Source organism: Labeo rohita, chromosome 12 (genome assembly GCF_022985175.1).
Source record: "Labeo rohita strain BAU-BD-2019 chromosome 12, IGBB_LRoh.1.0, whole genome shotgun sequence".
In the NCBI taxonomy this organism is placed as follows: Eukaryota; Metazoa; Chordata; class Actinopteri; order Cypriniformes; family Cyprinidae; genus Labeo; species Labeo rohita.
In genome coordinates this window covers 18,643,729-18,665,190 of record NC_066880.1, presented here as the reverse complement: position 1 = coordinate 18,665,190, position 21,462 = coordinate 18,643,729, and the positions used below count along the sequence as shown (strand labels likewise).

Here is a 21,462-nt window from a genome sequence, read left to right as displayed (position 1 = left end):
AATTACTTTAGATACTTTCATTGTACTTCTGCCTCATTTTCCCTTATCTTGAGGCTCATCTTACCCCACTCTCCCCTACTGCTGTTTATTTACATTTTTAAGTTTTACTAATGCATGTGTTTTCTTGTACTTTTATGCTCTGTTTGTTTCAGTCATGACTCACGGCTCAGCTGAGTCTATTAGAACCCTAATATAATTTGCATGAGTTTGAGAACTGAGAACAACTCCGAATGATTCATGAGTGAATCATTCAGTCGATTTTTGAACAAAATAGTTCAAACAAATTATTGATGAACAGATCTGACCAAATCATTTCAAAGATCTGACTACAAATAATGATTCGTTTACGAATCAGGTGTTAAATGCATTAACTGCTTAGAGACTTGAAAGTTAGTCATCTATCTTTTTTTTTCTCTAAAACTGGTCCAACTGGTAGTTGGTCAAACTAGTTCTTAATCTTAACATAAGTGGCTATGTTTATGCAAATTGACTAAGTTTATCTTAAACTTTATTTTACATGCACAGCATATAGGCTGCAACAGGGCTACTCAAAAGCAATATTCCAAAAAGCAATATATCTGAAAGAAACCGTGGTTAAAGAACTGTATAATCTTTGTATCTAACGTCAAACAAATAAAATATTTACCATTTAGTAAGTTGCTGTTATACTAACTGGTAAATTGCTCACACTGACTCATGAGCGAATAGTTCAGTTGATTCATTAACGAATTGTTCACACCAGATCCGACCGATTCATTGCAAAGATCCGATTCAATAGAAAGATTCGCTCACAAATCAGACATCTCCAATCTTGAGTAGTTTATCAGATAGCTTATCTTAAAACATTTCCGATTAAGATTTAGTATTACATAGCAATGAGGCCGCAACAAATGTAACAGTGCAACAGTCTAACAGTCAATATTCAAATCAAAAGTAGCATATCTACAAAGTTGAGTCTGTAGTCAAACAATTACGTCATTTAAATATACAATGTAAAACGACGAAGAAAGTTTACTCTTTAGCCAACTGCTGTTATATTAAGCGTCAAATCGAAAAGATTTGTTTTAGGCAGCTACCGCCTTGACAACGTAACATAACAACAACATATCAAACCATGACAGAGCTGCCCGTGCCCATCCATAAGAGGGCAAAACCGAATAAAAACTTTAAATCTATACTCGCCTGCCAACTGTTTGATTGGCGAGCTGTCTCATCCGATTAAACTGTTTCTTCATTTTGGTGGTGTCGGCCTCAAAACCCAGTTTTTAAGACGTGGAGAGTGTGTTCGTCGATGCCTCATGAGCCGAAAGATCCTTGAGCACGATGGTGAAGTCGTGTGGATAATTACATTAAAACAGCCCGGTGTACGGTTAGCTCAAGCAGCTAGAAACCTAGCCGTTCGGGAGAGAAAAAAACAGTAGTGTGGAAAAAGTTAGCTCCGGTGAATAGCGGTGCTCGTTTCATGTCATTCCGTGTCGCAACTGCTCTCATAAGCGGAGTGAGTGCTGTTTCCACGTATGCCAGCCCGTGACATCTACGGGAGAGAGTGGAAGTGCATGGCAGCGGGCTGATCACTCCATCCGTGACGGGTACGGTGTGTGTGTTTCACAGCTCAGATCAGCGCAGCTCCAGGCTGATCATGATGGCATTAATGTGGATACAGGGGCTGTCTCGAAACCTAGTGCGCTGACTTTACAGACATCATAATGGAGCGTCTGGCATGTCTAAAGTTGCTGCCTTTGTAGGCAGCTCCAAAGGTTTTGAGACGCATCCTACGAAGACTACGCAGAGTTCAGTGTCCACTCATATTACCTACTGGGATGACCATGCACTCCCTGTATAGACTGTAGGAATTTTACAAAACTGTGCTTAATTATTAAGTCTCGTTCCTTATTTTCCACTCACCTCGTGTTACTTGTACGCACCACACTGTTTATTTTATATACTGTCTATTTTAATCATTCAAGTAGTGTGTGTGCTTTGGAAACAGTGTAGAAGTTGAAAACACTGCTAATAAAATCAATTAGCGTTCTTTATTTATAACTTTAACTCATCGGGGCTACTCACTGATCAAATCCAAATGCACAACGTTAATTTTCTAATTAACATGTTCAATAATTTGATCTGTGGCATGCGTTTAAATGGCAGATTTGCTTGTTTATAGCCCTGATATTCTTAACCTCTAATATCAATAATAAATCTCAGCTAACGGGACATCTCCCGTTATCATTTACGTATCATTAAACAAGGGTTTAACATTGTTCCTTAAAAACGACGGGGTATTTATAAAAACACGCTTTTGCGATTTGCAGTATCATAAGCGTAAACATCTGCACATCAACCAATGTGAATGTTACACATAAATGTGAATTAAATATAGTGTCATGCGCAGTAAGGTCTCCTCGAGATGTATTATGGGAAAGCTCCGTAAGCGGAAGTAGATGTAAACATGTGATTGTCAAACGGAACGCTGGTGCTGTTGTGCTTCTGTTATGCGGCTGTGAATATTATTGTGCTTGATTTAAATACATGTACTTGGAAAAAATATTTTAAAAATCTGTTGATAGCCTTGGCAATCAAGTATTGAATCTTAGACGTTTTTCGAAACTCGCTCAGTTTAACGTTAGCTAACATTTAGCATTTGTGTTCATACGAACACAGTATGTGTATGTAACGCAGTGTTTAACAGCGTTGCTGCAAATCTGTAAGCGTTCATGGCATCCAAACAGCCATTTACAGATTCTGACACTGCTGATGAAGCAGTCAGAGCAACTTGCGACGATGCATCGATATGCAAAAGGTAGCACGGTGCAAAGTGATAAATAATAAAATGATTCAACATGATTTTTGTGTTTCTAAATACTGTTACTCTCAGTGCAATGTTATTGAGCATCATGTTTATCTCCAAAACGTGGAAATATACTTAAATCGTGGTTATGCACATAATTATATGATATGATATGAATAGCTGTGTATAATACGTACAATTATTTAATCATTTACGATCATAAAATATTTTTATGTTCAAGAGCAATGCTGTAGTTTGTTACTGACCTATAATAATCATTTTAATATTTCATATAACTATGGCTTTTTTTGTTTTATAGGTTTGCTACCAGTAAAGGTTACTGGACTGACCTCTACGTCCAGTATTTTGTGAGGCAAATAGGTGAACGTAAAGCACCTGAGATTAACAGAGGTAAGATATATTGTTTAAATATCTCCCCCTGCTGGTTAATATTTGCAGCTGCTTTTAATCAATTGCGCTTTTGTTTTAATTGTGCTGTAGGTTATTATGGACGTGTCCAAGGGATGAATCTTCTTATTGATGCTTTTCTCAAGAAGACACAGTGTGACTGCCAGGTGGTGAATCTTGGGGCAGGACTGGATACTACTTTCTGGAGATTAAAGGTTGTTTTTGAATTAATTTCCCATTTAGCTATTTGAGATTTAAAAAATAGACAATAATGATATTTATATTAATTATATACACGTCTCTTCTGCTTAGAAAGCCTGCATTTATTTGATCCAAAGTACAGCAAAACAGTAAAAAAATGAAATATTTTTGCTATTTAAAATAATGGTTTTCTATTTGAATACATTTTAAAATGTAATTTATTCCTGTGATTTCAAAGCATCATTACTCCAGTCACATGATCCTTCAGAAATTATTCTAATATTCTGATTTGCTGCTCAAAAAACATGTATTATTATTATTATTATTATTATTATTATTATGCTGAAAACAGCTGAGTAAAATCAGGTTTCTTTGATGAATAGAAAGTTCAGAAGAACAGCATTTATCTGAAATGGAAATCTTTTGTAACATTGAAAATGTCTTTATAATCACTTTTGGTCAATTTAAAGCATCCTTGCTAAATAAAAGTATTCATTTCTATAATTTATTTCCCAAAAAATTATACTGACTCCAAGCTTTTGTATGGTATAGTGTTTTAGCTACAAAAGACTTTTATTTCAGATAAATGCTGATGTTTGGATCTTTCTATTTATCAAAGAATCCTGAAAAAATGTACTTAACTTTTTTAAATATTAAGAATAATAATAATAATAATAATAAATGTTTCTTGAACAGCAAATCAGCATATTAAAATGATTTTTGAAGGATCATGTGATACTGAAGACTGGAGTAATTATGCTGAAAATTTAGTTTTGATCACAGAAATATATTACATTTTAAAATGTATTAAAATATAAAGCAGTTATTTTACATAGTAAAAACATTTCACAATATTACTGCTTTTGCTGTATTTTGGATCATATAAATGCAGGCTTGGTGAGCAGAAGTGAATTCTTTAAAAATACATTAATAATCTTACTGTTAAAAAACTTTTGACTGGTACTGTAACTTTTAATAAGGAATAAGATGTATACTTATACAGTCTCCCATAAAATATTCTTAATAAACAAAGCATCTTATATTTACTAAGTACTTTCTTTATTCTTAGGATCAAAACATTATGCCAAAAAAGTTCTTTGAAGTTGACTTCCCAATGATTGTTGCCAGAAAAATACACAACATCAAGTAAGGTGTTTTTACTGTTATAATATTATTATGGTTATTGTTTTCAACAAATTGCTGTTTGACCTTAACATGAATGATTTTGCATGCTTAGCATGTTCTTTTAGTCATATTCCTGTAGAGGGAGACAGTGTCTCAAATGACTAATTTCTAGGACCCTCTGTTTAAGTATATCCATCCTCCAAAGCAGGATTGTATATCTGTCATCTATTTTGTACTGTATGAAATTTTATCAGTCGTTTGGTGCTCTTATTTTAAAGTACCCCACCTGAAATAATACTTTTATTTATTACCTGTTATGCATTTGAATTATTCTTGTGTGGTGGATGTTTTGTCATGGGTGATTGGAATATTTTTTAATTGCTACATAACCACAGTCAGTGGAAGTTGCTGTAGGTGTGGCTATGAAACATACAGAAGACGGCATTTACATTAAGTAGATGCTTTTTATTCAAAGTGCCGTACAATAGAGGAACATATGCAATTTGTCAGAAAGCCAACAATATTCATAGTGTACAATGGCAGATTTATTAGAAAGCTAAACTAGGAAACATGCGTCAGCGTGTTCAGGAGAAATGCAAAAAAAAGGAAGATTTTTGTATATGTGTGAGTGCCTTGGTTTAAGAGTACATGATATAGAATAGAAATACACGTGCTGTGTACAGAGGGAATTGCGTAATGAAATACAATCTGGCCCTCAGTGCATAAGATAACAGAATACCAAAGTGTCATCTGCCAACAAATGATACTAGACCTTTTCCCACAACCTTTTTATGCAATTGACTCTGTGTTGTGTAAAATCAGCTCCCTTCAAGTTCATACAAAATAATAGGGATCATACAAAATGCATGTTATTTCTTTAGTGCTGATCTGAATAAGAATAATCTCACATAAAAGGTGTTTACATATAGTCCACAAGAGAAAATCGAAGTTGAATTAATAAAAATTACCCCGTTCAAAAGTTTACATACACTTGATTCTTAGTACTGTGTTGTTACCTGAATGATCAACTGCTGTGTTTTGTATTTAGTGATAGTTGTTCATGAGTCCATTGTTTGTCCTGAACAGTTAAACTGTCTGCTGTTCTTCTGAAAAATCCTTCAGGTCCCACAAATTCTTTGGTTTTTCAGCATTTTTTTTGTATTTGAACCCCTTCCAACAATGACTGTATGATTTTGAAATGTATCTTTTCACACTGAGGACACACTGAGGGACACTGAGGGACTCACCCCATGGCACCCCATGCATTGTGTTTCCTACTGAAGTCCCTCAGTGTGTCCTCAGTGTGAATAGATGGATCTCAAAATCATACAGTCACTGTTGGAAAGGGTTTCGAATACACAAAAATGCTGAAAAAACAAAGAATTTGGGGGACCTGAAGGATTTTTCTGACAGTTTAACTGTAAGGACAAACAAGGGACTCATGAACAACTATCACTGAACAACTACAACAACAAAAAACAGCTGTAAACATCTTTTATGTAAAATATTTTATTCAGGGCAGTACTTAAAAGATAGCATGCATTTTGTATGATCCCTCTTATTTTGGTAAAATAATTTACAGTTTGCAGATTCTGCAAGGTGTATGTAAACTTTTGACTTCAACTGTACATTTATTATGTGTATATTTTTGAGATCGCTATACTGTATAACAGAAGGATTTTATGGAGTTCAGGGGTCAAACTTGTATTTTTCATGTTGACATTCTACAAGTTTTGTGATGATAAAACATAAATGCCTTTGAAGATATAAAACTGATAATGATCAAGAATACTTCCTACAACTTATGTGATAATAAAACATGAATGCCTTTAAAGAAATAAATCTGATAACTGATAATGATCAAGAGATAAAAATAAAGGTTTCCGTAAAACAATTTAATAAATGATTAACTTACTATTTTTCTGTCTAACTATCTATCTATCTGTCTATCTATTAGGGATGCAACAATACAGTTAGTCCACGGTTCAATACGTACCTCGGTTTTTAACCACGGTTTTTGGTTCGGTTCGGTTCTGACATCTTGCCACTTCAGTGTGTGTTTTTTTTGCAACAAATTAACAAAATACTCCCGTAAACCTCTGTACACTGGAAAAAGCGTGGTTTAGTATATGTCTGCTTAATTTTTCTTCTGAGATTTTTTCGATTTTTACGCAAAATAGAATTGTAGGGGCAATAAACAGTCGTCTGCAATAATATATGGTTTATCTGTGTTCTTCAAGCCATCTTGTGTATTTTCAAAAGCCATTGCTAATCGACATACATTGAATATGAGTATAGAATTTATCATCTGCCTCATTCTGTGATAAGAATCCACATCAGATCACATAAGTAAGTTATTTCAAACACTCGACTAATGTTGTGAATTAAAAACAAGTTATAATGTTTTTTATAACTTTTGTTTTTATAACTCTTGTTGGACAACAGGTTTAGAAAGGCTCATCATTGCATGTCATGGAAGATGCTCTACGTGTGTTGCTTTTTCATATGTAAGCGGGGAAGCGTTTCCTCATTTCAGCACGTGAAATTGTGGGCGCACATACAGCAAATTCCGAGAGAAATAAAACAAGTAAGTTATTTAAATGCAAAACCGAAAATCCGCAATTCACAAGCACGTATTGAACCGTGGATGTCGTACCGAATGGTTCGATATTATATTGAGTATTGTGACATCCCTACTATCTATCTATCTATTTATTTATCTATCTATCTATCTATCTATCTATCTATCTATCTATCTGTGTGTCTGTCTATCTATTTATCTATCTATCTATCTGTATTACAGGACGAAACCTCCACTATCCAAACCTTTAATTGAGACCCACTCCACTGATTCACTCCTTCTGGGTATTGAAATTAATTTATGACTTTACAGGGCGTGTTGTGATCTTCTTCACTGTAACCTTTCACTTGTTCAACTTTGTGTCTCTTTGACAGATGGTCACAGCCTGGACTCGGATAGATATTGTATTATCGGTGCTGATCTAAGAGATCTTCCAGCTTTAGAGGAGAAACTGAAAAAGTTCCAGATTAATCCAGAGTATGTACTTTAACGTCACAACCTTGGCTGAGTTAACTATAAATTCAACATTTTTTTAGTTTTTTATTGCGCTGCATTTTTGTGATGATTTGTCAACACAGTTATCAAAGTAGATTATGTGGTTACATAGATTATAAGTGCAGTTACAACATCGGGATGAGTCTTTCTTATCTTTATTGTGATGTACAGGTTTGTCTTTCTGAAAGGTTCACATGTTTAATTTGATGCCTTAGTTACATATTTGTTGTATCATGCTAAGACTAAAAGTAATGGTTGGTGGAATGTTGTTTATCAGAACAATACGATTTTGAGATTTAAAGGGATAGTTCACCCAAAAATGGTCATTCTGTCAGTAATTATTCACCATCATGTTGTTCCTAACCCATAAGACCTTTGTTGATCTTTAGAACACAAATTAAGATATTTTTGTTGAAATCTGAGAGCTTTCTGAACCTGCATAGACAGCAACGCAACTGCCACTTTCAAGCCCAGAAAGGTAGTAAGGACTAGGGCTGCTCTTGACTAAAGATTTTTCTGTTCAACTAGTGGTCCTTCATTATAAAGGAGAATTCCACTTTCTAGAACAACAATTTACAGATAATGTACTCACCCCCTTGTCATCCAAGATGTTCATGTCTTTCTTTCTTCAGTCGTAAAGAAGTTTTGTTCAAATTTCAAATTAAGATATTTCTGATGAAATCTGAGAGCTTTCTGACCCTGCATAAACAGCAATGCAACTTCCACTTTCAAGGCCCAGAAATGTAGTAAGGACATCTTTACAATAGTCCATGTGACATAAGTGGTTCAACCTTAATTTTATAAAGCTACAAGAATACTTTTTGTGCACAAAGAACACAAGTATAATGACTATATTCAGCAATTTCTTCTCTTTCATGTCAGTCTTCGACGTGCATTCACAAGAGTACCACGATGCATGCATGTGCATTCTTTGCTTATAAACGAAGACTGACACAGAAGAGAAGAAACTGTTGTATAAAGTTGTTATTTTTGTTTTCTTTGACTAAAGAAAACTGATTTCACATGGACTATTTTAATGATGTCCTTACTAGGGGTGCCCCCTAATAGTCGACTAACTGTTAGTTGACGAGAAGATTCCTGGTTGACCAAAATTTTATCAGTCGCTTAGTCGCAGAAAAAAATAAAATAAAAAATCCGCAGGAAGTGGTGAAGTCACACAGTCCGTGATGGACAGATCGTTAACGGCTGGTCTACGTGGTAATACAGGACAGGCAGGACATCCAAACACTCACCTATCATTTATCGACATCAAACATGGCTTATCATCTGAAATATGTAAGTAGTAGCAATTTGTGTTTGTGCGGAGAATGGAAGCTGAATAGTGTGCACTCACTGCATGATGGAGGCACAGGTGTGGTAACTTGCTCTTAAAATACTGTGACATTTTTGGTCATACAGATGAAAGTAATACATCTTTCGAATCTGTAAAGACTCTACGTTTATTTGTGCACACTCACAACAAAACATTGTGCTTTTGTAAAATAAAGAAAGCAAACAGGATGCGCTTTCTGCTGTCTCGGTCTCTGTGAATATGAGTGCGTCAAAATAAAATTAACCAAAGCTGTGTGTATACTTGCCTTACAGACATGAAGAATCTATAGAGAGCGAAATGTCTACTTTTAAATGAACCAATTCAAATGGAAAACAAATATTCTTAGATTATGAAACATGCATACAGGTGCATCCACTACTGTGGAGATGATGAGTCATTGGTGTTGTGTTGAATTCTGACCCCCGCCAGATTACTACCCCCCAGTATTGGTACGTTTAGGGCAGGGGTGCACAAACACAGTCCTGCAGGGCCGGTGTCCTGCAGGGTTTAGCTCTAACCTCAATTAGACACCAACTTAAAAAAAAATGAACCAACTAATCAAGCTCTTTCTAGGCATGCTAGAAACTTTCCAGCAGGTGTGTTGAGGCAAGCTGGAGCTAAACTCTGCAGGACACCAGCCCTTCAGGACCAGGTGGGCACCCCTGGTTTAACAACAATTTACATATAATGTACTCACCCCCTTGTCATCCAAGATGTTCATGTCTTTCTTTCTTCAGTCGTAAAGAAGTTTTGTTTTTTGAGGAAAACATTTCAGCATTTTTTTATTCATCTAATGGACTGCTATGGTGCCCTGAGTTTGAACTTCCAAAATGCAGTTTTAAAAGCGGCTTCTAACGATCCCAAATACGGTTGTAAACGATCCCAGCTGAAGAAGAAAGGTCTTATCTAGCGAAAGTATCGGTTATTTTCATAAAAATAATACAATTTATATACTTTTTAATGTCAAACGCTCATCTTGTCGTACTCTCCCTGAACTCTGTGTATTCTAGCTCAAGACAGTTAGAGTATGTCGAAAAACTCTGACCGTATTTTCTCCCTCAGCTTCAAAATGGTGCTATATTGCTGTTTTACCTTTTTTGTTAAGGGTGTTTGATCTTCTTTGCATGTTCACTTTGCAAAGACTGGGTCAGTACTTCTGCAGGATGATTTTTAAATTAAGTTTTAAGTCTTTTTAAGTTAGGGGAGAAAATATGATCAGAACTTTTTGACATACCCTAACTGTCTTGAGCTAGAATACACAGAGTTCAGGGAGAGTAAAACAAGAGTGTTTGAGATGAAAAAAGTATTTAAATTGTATTTTTTAATGAAAATAACCGATCATTTCGCTAGAAATCTATCTTCCTAAATAAATAAAATAATAATAAATAATAGAAATAATCCTTCTTCCTCGGCTGGGATCGTTTACAACCGCATTTGGAATAGTTTGAAGCTGCATTTAAACTGCATTTTGGAAGTTCAAACTCGGGGCATCATATCAGTCCATTATATGAAGAAAAATCCTGAAATGTTTTCCTCAAAAAACATAATTTCTTTACAAATGAAGAAAGAAAGACATGAACATCTTGGATGACAAGGGGGTGAGTACATTATATGTAAATTGTTGTTAAACCAGGGGTGCCCACCTGGTCCTGGAGGGCTGGTGTCCTGCAGAGTTTAGCTCCAGCTTGCCTCAACACACCTGCTGGAAAGTTTCTAGCATGCCTAGAAAGAGCTTGATTAGTTGGTTCATTTTTTTTTAAGTTGGTGTGTAATTGAGGTTAGAGCTAAACCCTGCAGGACTGTGTTTGTGCACCCCTGCCCTAAACGTACCAATACTGGGGGGGGTAGTAATCTGGCGGGGGTCAGAATTCAACACAACACCAATGACTCATCATCTCCACAGTAGTGGATGCACCTGTATGCATGTTTCATAATCTAAGAATATTTGTTTTCCATTTGAATTGGTTCATTTAAAAGTAGACATTTCGCTCTCTATAGATTCTTCATGTCTGTAAGGCAAGTATACACACAGCTTTGGTTAATTTTATTTTGACGCACTCATATTCACAGAGACCGAGACAGCAGAAAGCGCATCCTGTTTGCTTTCTTTATTTTACAAAAGCACAATGTTTTGTTGTGAGTGTGCACAAATAAACGTAGAGTCTTTACAGATTCGAAAGATGTATTACTCTCATCTGTATGACCAAAAATGTCACAGTATTTTAAGAGCAAGTTACCACACCTGTGCCTCCATCATGCAGTGAGTGCACACTATTCAGCTTCCATTCTCCGCACAAACACAAATTGCTACTACTTACATATTTCAGATGATAAGCCATGTTTGATGTCGATAAATGATAGGTGAGTGTTTGGATGTCCTGCCTGTCCTGTATTACCACGTAGACCAGCCGTTAACGATCTGTCCATCACGGACTGTGTGACTTCACCACTTCCTGCGGATTTTTTATTTTATTTTTTTCTGCGACTAAGCGACTGATAAAATTTTGGTCAACCAGGAATCTTCTCGTCAACTAACAGTTAGTCGACTATTAGGGGGCACCCCTAGTGAGGACATCATTAAAATAGTCCATGTGAAATCAGTTTTCTTTAGTCAAAGAAAACAAAAATAACAACTTTATACAACAGTTTCTTCTCTTCTGTGTCAGTCTTCGTTTATAAGCAAAGAATGCACATGCATGCATCGTGGTACTCTTGTGAATGCAGGTCGAAGACTGACATGAAAGAGAAGAAATTGCTGAATATAGTCATTATACTTGTGTTCTTTGTGCACAAAAAGTATTCTTGTAGCTTTATAAAATTAAGGTTGAACCACTTATGTCACATGGACTATTGTAAAGATGTCCTTACTACATTTCTGGGCCTTGAAAGTGGAAGTTGCATTGCTGTTTATGCAGGGTCAGAAAGCTCTCAGATTTCATCAGAAATATCTTAATTTGTGTTTTGAAAATGAAAACAAATTTGGGTTTGGAACAACATGAGGGTGAGTAATTAATGACAGAATGTTCATTTACTAGAAAGTTAGCTTACCAATTATGTTCATCCTAGACAGGGTTGATCCATCCTGTTTGGCATCCCAATAGGAGTTGCACACATCTGTTGTTTTGTTTTCGTGCATCTCTGCTGATGCCCCTGACGACAATAGTACACTCGGGAGCATTTAAAGTTTCCTCAGATGCGTCAATAAGTACACGTTTTCTTTGATGTGAACTGACGAGACCCGATGGAAGCTACCGTTCTAGAAGGTGTATGACATCAATGCCATCATTTCCAAGGTCTCTCACCTTGAGATTTTTTTTTTGTTTGTTTTGCCTTTTTGGCAACTTCCTGATCAGTCCACCCTAACATGGCGTCTTGATGTTTGCCAGCTTGTCTGCAAATCCCATCAGTGTCTCATATGCTGAGTAAAAAAAAAAAAGTCTGGAAAATCTATTGTCATAGCACGCAAACCACGTCCAAAAACGTGATTTCCTGCAATGTACTTTCAGATATTACTATAATCTTTTGTTTTCAGGAACAACGTTCTTGTTTTGCTTTAATGCATGAGCTAAACAATTGTGATGTTCTCACTAGGTCAAAAATAACATTTTTACTTTTTAATACAGGAAACATGATGTGGTAACAAGATTTTTAGCTAATTTTAGCTAATGCATTAGGTATAATAAACTAAAAATGAAACATTTTCAGTATTAATTAATATACAGTAGCGTTTAAGAGTTTGTGGTCTGTAAGATTTTTCTGTTTTCGCTTACCAAGATTGCATTTATTTGATAAAACATACAGTAAAAGCCATAATATTATGAAATGTTATTGCAATTTAAAATAATGGTTTTTATACATTTTAAAATTTAATTTGTTCCTGTGACGTCAAGCGGAATTTTCAGCAGTTGCTACTCTAGTCTTAAAGGCTACATGATCTTTCAAAAATCATTGTAATATGCTGATTTTGTGCTCAAGAAACAATTCTCATGATTAACCCTTTAACTGTCACTGTAACTGTGTCATTTCTTAACACAGACATAAAAATGCACTATCAAGACTTAAATTTTTATAATTCGTGAATGAAAACATTTTGTAATATGATTTTAATGTACATTTTGCGTGGTAATGCAATGTCTGATTTCAAAATGCCTTTCATGCCTTTGAAATTTTAAGTTTTGAACTGATATATAATTTCTTATGATTTCTAAAACATGATGACAAAGAAAGTCTTTTGTGACAAAGGTCAGAACTCATGTTATTATGTAGATTTTTTTTTAAGTTGCACTCCTGACATATATTAAACTATTACTTTTCCTACATAATTTGTAACACAAAAATATGGTGAAATATCTATTTAGGAGTCTTAGATATTTTGTCATGATTAGGATTTATTTGTAATATAGTGAAGTAAATTTAGGCATCCCACAGAGGGGACGGTAACAGTTAAAGGGTTAATGATAAAAACAGCTGTGCTGTTCAATATTTTCATAGAAACTGATACTTTTTGTGACAGTAATTTGATGAATAGGAAGTTCAACAAACTGTGCAGTTGAAACTTAATATTATAAATGTCTGTAAAAAAAAAAAAAAAGTACTGACTCCAAACTTTGGTGGTGTAGGTATTGTTAATTGTTAATTTAAAAATATACTATTATTCATTCATTATATGTAATATTAACCTAGTTTAATAAATGCTATAAAACGTACTGCTGTTCATTGCTAGCTCATGGTGACTAAGGCTTTTATGCTGTTGTTATTGAAATTAAAAAATGTTACCCATAATTCAAAGTTAAATTTAGCCTCTGTCTAGAGGAAGTGTAATCATAGGATGGGTGTTGTAAAGAAACACTTCCCCACCATTGATATGAGCTGCTTAACATTCCTTTATCTGTGTATTCCTGCTTCTTTCCACCCAGGTTGCCTACTCTATTCCTTTCCGAGTGTGTGCTTGTGTACATGACCCCTGAGCAGTCGTCCAAACTGGTACACTGGGTTGCAGACACCTTCCCCACGGCCATGTTCATTAACTACGAACAGGTGAGTTCATTAAGTTAAACCGCTTCATTATTACAGTCATGTAAATTTGTCGTGAGCTCTTCCTGTCTGCACTTCTAACCGTCCAGATCTTTTCAGGTGAACATGAATGATCGCTTCGGGCAGATCATGATTGAGAATCTGCAGAGACGGCAGTGCAATCTGGCCGGGGTGAATGTGTGTCAATCTCTGGACTCTCAAGTATGACACTTTTATTCTTAGGACTAGCAAATTTCTGACTCTTTATTTATAATGTACTTTAGTGATATTGTACAGCTGTCATACTGTATAATTGTTAATTGTTGTACCCCATACAGTAAGACACTGTCTTTCTATGTACAATCAAAACATTAGACTGGGTTGTACTTGGAATTCAAGTTGTTTTCCTGCTCAACATACAATGGGTGATCAAGATTCAGGAAAACAGAGCAGTTAAGCGCAAGTCATTGTTTACTGCGACCTACGCCAACGCTTAAGTCTCACAAGCAGTATCAGCGCAAGCCTCTCAAGGTTAACACCACCTTGGTGACCTCCTATAGACGCATCAGAATATCTGGTCAACGTGGGTTTAAATTTGCGTTCAGATTAAAAATACAGTAGTGTTTTTGATGATAGCATGTTATTTCAGTTTCATTAAAGGATTACTCCACTTCCTGATAACTCACCTCTTTGTCATCCAGGATGTTCATGTCTTTCTTTCTTCAGGCACACAGAAATGTAGTTTTCTGAGGAAAACATTCCAGGATTTTTCTCCATATAGTGGACTTTAATGGTGCTCATTGGATTGAAGGTTAAAAAATACAGTTTCAAGTGGAGCTTCAAAGGGCTCTACACACTCCCAGCCAAGGAACAAGGGTCTTATCTAACTGTTTTTTTTTTTTTTTTTTTTTTTTTTTTTTTTTTACATTTTTTAACCACAAATGCTTGTCTTGTCTAGCTCTGTGATGCACGTGTACTCTGTGAATTCCGGTTCAAGACAGTTAGGGTATGTCGAAAAACTCCCACCTCATTTTTTCCTCCAACTTCAAAATCATCCTACATTGCTGTTTTTGTGTGTTTGAACTCCTTTGCATGTTCACTGGGTCGGTACTTCTGCAGCGATGTAGGACGATTTTGAAGTTGGAGGAAAAAATGAGGTGGGACTTTTTCGACATACCCTAACTGTCTTGAACCGGAGTACACAGAGTACACGTGCATCACAGAGCTAGACAAGACAAGCATTTGGGGTTAAAAAGTATATAAATTGTTATTTTTTTTTTTTTTTTTTTAGAAAATAACCGATCTTTTCGCTAGATAAGACCCTTATTATTCAGCTGGGATCTTGTAGAGCCCTTTGAAACTGCATTTTTAACCTTCAATCCATTGAGCACCTTTGAAGTCCACTATATGGAGAAAAATCCTGGAATGTTTTCCTCAAAAAACGTCATTTCTTTGGGACTGAAAAAAGAAAGACATAAACATCTTGGATGACAAGGGGGTGAGTACAGTATCAGAAAATGTTTATTTTGGAAGTGGTGTAAACCTTTAATGTATTGTGAATCATACCTTATTCTAATATTTTTTTTTTTGTTTTGTTTTTATTTTAATTTTAAAGATTTAATAATTTTGTTCCACCATGATGACCTTCTGTAGACTCCCTAGAAAATCTGGTCAACGTGGCTTGAAATTTGCATTCAGATTGAAAATATGGTGTTTTTGATGATAGTATGTTATTTTAATTTCATTAATATACTAATATAAATGTATTCACATTTTGATTAAGTTTTGATTTTAGTAATTTGCATCACCATGGTGAACTTCTGTAGACGCCTCAGAATATCTGGTCAACGTGGCTTGAAATTTGCGTTCAGATTGAAAATACAGTAGTGTTTTTGATGATAGCATGTGATTTCAGTTTCATTAAAGGATTACTTCACTTCCTGGTAACTCACCTCTTTGTCATCCAGGATGTTCATGTCTTTCTTTCTTCAGGCACACAGAAATGTAGTTTTCTGAGGAAAACATTCCAGGATTTTTCTCCATATAGTGGACTTTAATGGTGCTCATTGGATTGAAGGTTAAAAAATACAGTTTCAAGTGGAGCTTCAAAGGGCTCTACACACTCCCAGCCAAGGAATAAGGGTCTTATCTAACTGTTTTTTTTTTTTTTTTTTTTTTTTTTTTTTTTTTACATTTTTTAACCACAAATGCTTGTCTTGTCTAGCTCTGTGATGCACGTGTACTCTGTGTATTCCGGTTCAAGACAGTTAGGGTATGTCGAAAAACTCCCACCTCATTTTCTCCTCCAACTTCAAAATCATCCTACATTGCTGTTTTTGTGTGTTTGAACTCCTTTGCATGTTCACTGGGTCGGTACTTCTGCAGCGATGTAGGACGATTTTGAAGTTGGAGGAAAAAATGAGGTGGGACTTTTTCGTCATACCCTAACTGTCTTGAACCGGAGTACACAGAGTACACATGCGCATCACAGAGCTAGACAAGATGCGCATTTGGGGTTAAAAAGTATATAAATTGTTATTTTTTTTATTTTTTTTTTAGAAAATAACCGATCTTTTCACTAGATAAGACCCTTATTTTTCAGCTGGGATCTTGTAGAGCCCTTTGAAACTGCATTTTTAACCTTCAATCCATTGAGCACCTTTGAAGTCCACTATATGGAGAAAAATCCTGGAATGTTTTCCTCAAAAAACGTCATTTCTTTGGGACTGAAAAAAGAAAGACATAAACATCTTGGATGACAAGGGGGTGAGTACAGTATCAGAAAATGTTTATTTTGGAAGTGGTGTAAACCTTTAATGTATTGTGAATCATACCTTATTCTAATATTTTTTTTTTTGTTTTGTTTTTATTTTAATTTTAAAGATTTAATAATTTTGTTCCACCATGATGACCTTCTGTAGACTCCCTAGAAAATCTGGTCAACGTGGCTTGAAATTTGCATTCAGATTGAAAATATGGTGTTTTTGATGATAGTATGTTATTTTAATTTCATTAATATACTAATATAAATGTATTCACATTTTGATTAAGTTTTGATTTTAGTAATTTGCATCACCATGGTGAACTTCTGTAGACGCCTCAGAATATCTGGTCAACGTGGCTTGAAATTTGCGTTCAGATTGAAAATACAGTAGTGTTTTTGATGATAGCATGTGATTTCAGTTTCATTAAAGGATTACTTCACTTCCTGGTAACTCACCTCTTTGTCATCCAGGATGTTCATGTCTTTCTTTCTTCAGGCGCACAGAAATGTAGTTTTCTGAGGAAAACATTCCAGGATTTTTCTCCATATAGTGGACTTTAATGGTGCTCATTGGATTGAAGGTTAAAAAAAATGCAGTTTCAGTGCAGCTTCAAAGGGCTCTACACACTCCCAGCCAAGGAATAAGGGTCTTATCTAACTGTTTTTTTTTTTTTTTTTTTTTTTTTTTTTTTACATTTTTTAACCACAAATGCTTGTCTTGTCTAGCTCTGTGATGAGCATGCATACCCTGTGAATTCCGGTTCAAGACAGTTAGGGTATGTCGAAAAACTCCCACCTTTTTTTCTCCTCCAACTTCAAAATCGTCCTACATTGCTGTTTTTGTAAAGGGTGTTTGAACTTCTTTGCATGTTCACTTTGTAAACACTGTGTCGGTACTTCTGCAGTGATGTAGGACGATTTTGAAGTTGGAGGGAAAATGAGGTGGCAGTTTTTCAACATACCTTAACTGTTTTGATCCGGAGCGCAGAGTACCCATGCGCATCGCGGAGCTAGACAAGATGCGCATTTGAGGTTAAAAAGTATATTGTTTTTTTTTTTTTTTTTTTTTTTTTAAGAAAGTAACCAATCTTTTCTCTAGATAAGACCCTTATTTCTTGGCTGGGATTTTGTAGAGCCCTTTGAAACTGCATTTTTAACCTTCAATCCATTGAGCACCTTTGAAGTCCACTACATGGAGAAAAATCCTGGAATGTTTTCCTGAAAAACGTCATTTCTTTGCGACTGAAAAAAGACACGTACATCTTGGATGAAAGGGTGGTGAGTACATTATCAGAAAATGTTTATTTTGGAAGTGGTGTAAACCTTTAATGTATTGTGAATCATACCTTATTCAAATATATATATATAGAGAGAGAGAGAGATATTTTTTTTATTTTAATTTTAAAGATTTAATAATTTTGTACCACCATGATGACCTTTTGTAGACACCCTAGAAAATCTGGTCAACGTGGCTTGAAATTTGCATTCAGATTGAAAATATGGTGTTTTTGATGATAGTATGTTATTTTAGTTTCATTAATATGTATTCATATTTTGATTAAGTTCTGATTTTAGTCATTTGTATCACCATGGTGAACGTCTGTAGACGCCTCAGAATATCTGTTCAACATGGCTTGAACAACTGAATTTTTATTAACAGATTAATAAATAGTCTAATAGAAGTATTATTCATTGTTGATTCATGTTAGTTAATACATTAACTAATGTTAACAAATGACACCTTATTGTAAAGTGTTACCATTTATATTTTTAATTAGTTATTTTAATATTTTCTGTTCATTATCATTTTTAATAAAAGTTTTATAGTATAATATAAGTTTTAGTCATTTGTACCACTATGTTGACCTTCTTTAGACGCCTGTTTATGATAGTGTATTATTATATCTCTTGTAATTAAATCTTGTTTTAATGTTTTCTTTTTTAGTTTTAGTATTTTGTTGTTTTTGTCATTTTTTTTTATATTTCTATATAATTTTAATTCATTTTTATTTAAGTTTCAGTTATACTTTAAGTTAATCTGAACAGTAATTAAAAGTATTGTTACTACATTTTATTTCAGTTAACATGTTTCAAGTAACTAAAATCAAATGTTTTAAATGATTGTAGTTTTAGTTGATGGTCATTACCTTAATGGGTTTTTTTTTTTTTTTTTTTTGTATCACAGAAGGAACGCTTTTTGTTGGCAGGCTGGGAAAGTGTAAACGCGCTGGACATGATGACGGTCTACAGCATGCTTCCTCAGGAGGATGTAGCAAGGTACACAAGCCAACGCTCAAGTACAGTTGTAATCAAGTGTATATTTATAACTATACAAACTGTGCCAGGAAAGTTTGAGATTGGAATCTCTACAGTGACGTTCTTTGTTTTACAATCGCAGAATTGAGCGTCTAGAGTTTTTAGATGAAAAGGAACTTCTCCAACAGCTTCTACAACACTACTGCATCTGCTGGGCCGTAAAAGATAAGCTCAATTTAGGTGAGACGTCCATTTTACGCAATTAACGTCATTATGGCATTTCGTTTGACTTTCGATTGTTTGACGTCACGTGTAACTAACAACGGACTTCTCTTTTCAGGCCTCTCGCAAATTGGGTTTTAAACGTCAATGGGGACTCGGTCGTAAAAGTTTCATTTGAAACGACATCACCAAGACGCTCTTCTTGGCGCTTTTCAGAAGACAGGAAGGGGAAGTCATTTATATCTTTATTTCCATTTTTGAACACAATAAAATGGAGACTACTGGCATCAGCGTCTTTTCTTCTGTTTTACTTGTCTCCTTCTGTCTCCGATGTGGCTGACGTGTCTCACTAAAGTGCCATATTAATTCAGGCATGTTTTACTATGTATAACATAGCTGTTATTAAACAATCGTGAAACATTAATAATAAAATTAAATCTTTATATGAATGAGCTATTTTGTTAGTGCTAACACTTTACAATACAGTTCCATTAGTTAATGTTAGTTAATATATTACCTAACATGAACAATGTGCAGCACATTTACAACAGTATATATTCATTTTCGTTAAGGTTAGTAATAAAAATACAGTCATTCATTGTCATTCACAGTGCATTAACTAATATAAACATTTTAATAATGCATTAGTAAATGTTGAAATTAACTTTAAGATTAATAAATGCTGTAGAAGTATTGTTCATTCTTAGTTCATGTTAACTAATGTAGTTAACTAATGTTAACTAATGAACCTTATTGTAAAGTGTTACCTTGTAAGCTATATGAATATTGATGGGTTTTTGCAAAACCACTCAGTGTTCTTGAACAGGGATGATGAATAAAGTATAAAAGTATAAATTAAAAGTATAAAATGATGGTTAAGTGCATGATTTATTGTTGCACTTAAAAATACCTTCGACTTAAAACCATTTCACACAATCAGCATTGTGTAAAATTACATAATCAAACTTCAAGGAAGAGGAATGGCCTTGTCAAAACACATACATTTGTCATAAGCAGCCCTCAATTCAATTTCTTATGATTAAAATGCAGTTTTAAGTTGGTTGATACTTACAGAATTAGAAAAAAAATAGTACAGAAAACATTTTTTTAAACGTGTGTGTGTGTGTGTGTGTTATTTTTTTTTTAATAAGTGTGTGTGTGTGTGTATGTATTACCATTCAACAGTTTTTTAAAGTAAATGAATACTTTTATTCAACAAAGATGCATTACTTTGATAAAAAGTGACAGTAAAGACATTTATAATGTTATAAAAGATTTCTATTTTAAATACATGCTTTTCTATTGAACTTTAATCAAAGAATCCTCATCAAGAATGTGTGTGTGTACACACATATACATATATACATATATTACCACTTTTAACAGTTTTTTTTTAAAGGAAATTAATACTTTTATTCAGCAAAAATGCATTACAATGATAAAAAGTGACAGTTAAGACATTTATAATGTTACATATATATATATATATATATATATATACACACTACCGTTCAAAAGTTTGGGGTCAGTACATTTTTATTGTTTCTTTTTTTTTTTTTTTTTTTTTTTTTTTTTTTAAGAAATTAATAATTTTATTCACCAAGGATGTATTAAGTTAATAATTAAAAGTTTATTAAAAGTTAATAATAAATAATTTACATTGTTATAAAATATTTATATTTTGAATAAACACTGTACTTTTTAAACTTGTTATTCATGAAAGAATCCTGAAAAAAAAAATCACAGGTTCCAAAAAATATTTGGCAGCACAACTGTTGATATTATCCAACATTGATCATTCTAATAATAAATCCGCATATTAGAATGATTTCTGAAGGATCATGTGACACTTAAGACTGAAGTAACAGCTGATAAAAATTCAGCTTTTCATCACAGGAATAAATTCTATTTTAAAGTATGTTAAAATAAAAAACATTATTTTATATTGTAAAAACATTTTGCAATATTACTGTTTTTTTTTCTATATTTTTAATCAAATAAATGCAGCCTTGATGAGCATAAGAGACTTCTTTAAAGACTATTACAAGTCTTACTGACCCCAAACTTTTGAACGGTATATATATATACACACACATGTATTAACATTTTTTACAGTTTTTTTAAAAGGAAATTAATACTTTTATTCAACAAAATGCATTACAATGATAAAAAGTGACATTTTTTAAAAGGAAATTAATACTTTTAAATGCATTACAATGATAAAAAGTGACAGTAAAGACATTTATAATGTAAAAAATATATATATTTTAAATACA

The 21,462-nt window shown here is 34.0% G+C and overlaps 2 protein-coding genes across 3 annotated transcripts in view; one reads left to right on the top strand and one right to left on the bottom strand.

Annotated features, from left to right (window-relative positions):
- Positions 1 to 1,695, bottom strand: part of arhgap17a (Rho GTPase activating protein 17a) — a 34,947-nt gene extending 33,252 nt beyond the window's left edge. The window contains exon 1 of one of the 2 annotated variants that reach the window (XM_051123945.1): positions 1,183 to 1,695. In XM_051123945.1, the coding sequence (XP_050979902.1) occupies positions 1,183 to 1,235 (53 nt within the window). In that variant the 5' untranslated portion in view covers positions 1,236 to 1,695. The remainder of the gene's footprint in view (positions 1 to 1,182) is intronic. The other variant, XM_051123946.1, reaches the window with a different exon arrangement.
- A 738-nt stretch (positions 1,696 to 2,433) lies between these two features.
- lcmt1 (leucine carboxyl methyltransferase 1) lies at positions 2,434 to 19,816 on the top strand. The gene is made up of 11 exons (XM_051125116.1): positions 2,434 to 2,800; positions 3,108 to 3,199; positions 3,290 to 3,411; positions 4,467 to 4,543; positions 7,326 to 7,387; positions 7,478 to 7,580; positions 13,848 to 13,968; positions 14,065 to 14,166; positions 18,894 to 18,985; positions 19,107 to 19,204; positions 19,305 to 19,816. Exons 1-11 carry the CDS (start codon positions 2,715 to 2,717, stop codon positions 19,325 to 19,327), a joined length of 978 nt encoding a protein of 325 aa, XP_050981073.1. The 5' UTR covers positions 2,434 to 2,714; the 3' UTR covers positions 19,328 to 19,816.
- Positions 19,817 to 21,462: the final 1,646 nt, after the last annotated feature.

Excerpts from the sequence above, each read along its gene's own strand:
- lcmt1 (XM_051125116.1), top strand. The coding sequence starts at position 2,715 with ATGGCATCCAAACAGCCATTTACAGATTCTGACACTGCTGATGAAGCA. Across the intron at positions 13,969-14,064 it reads TGTTCATTAACTACGAACAG|GTGAACATGAATGATCGCTT; the intron begins GTGAGTTCATTA and ends AGATCTTTTCAG. Across the intron at positions 18,986-19,106 it reads CCTCAGGAGGATGTAGCAAG|AATTGAGCGTCTAGAGTTTT; the intron begins GTACACAAGCCA and ends TTACAATCGCAG.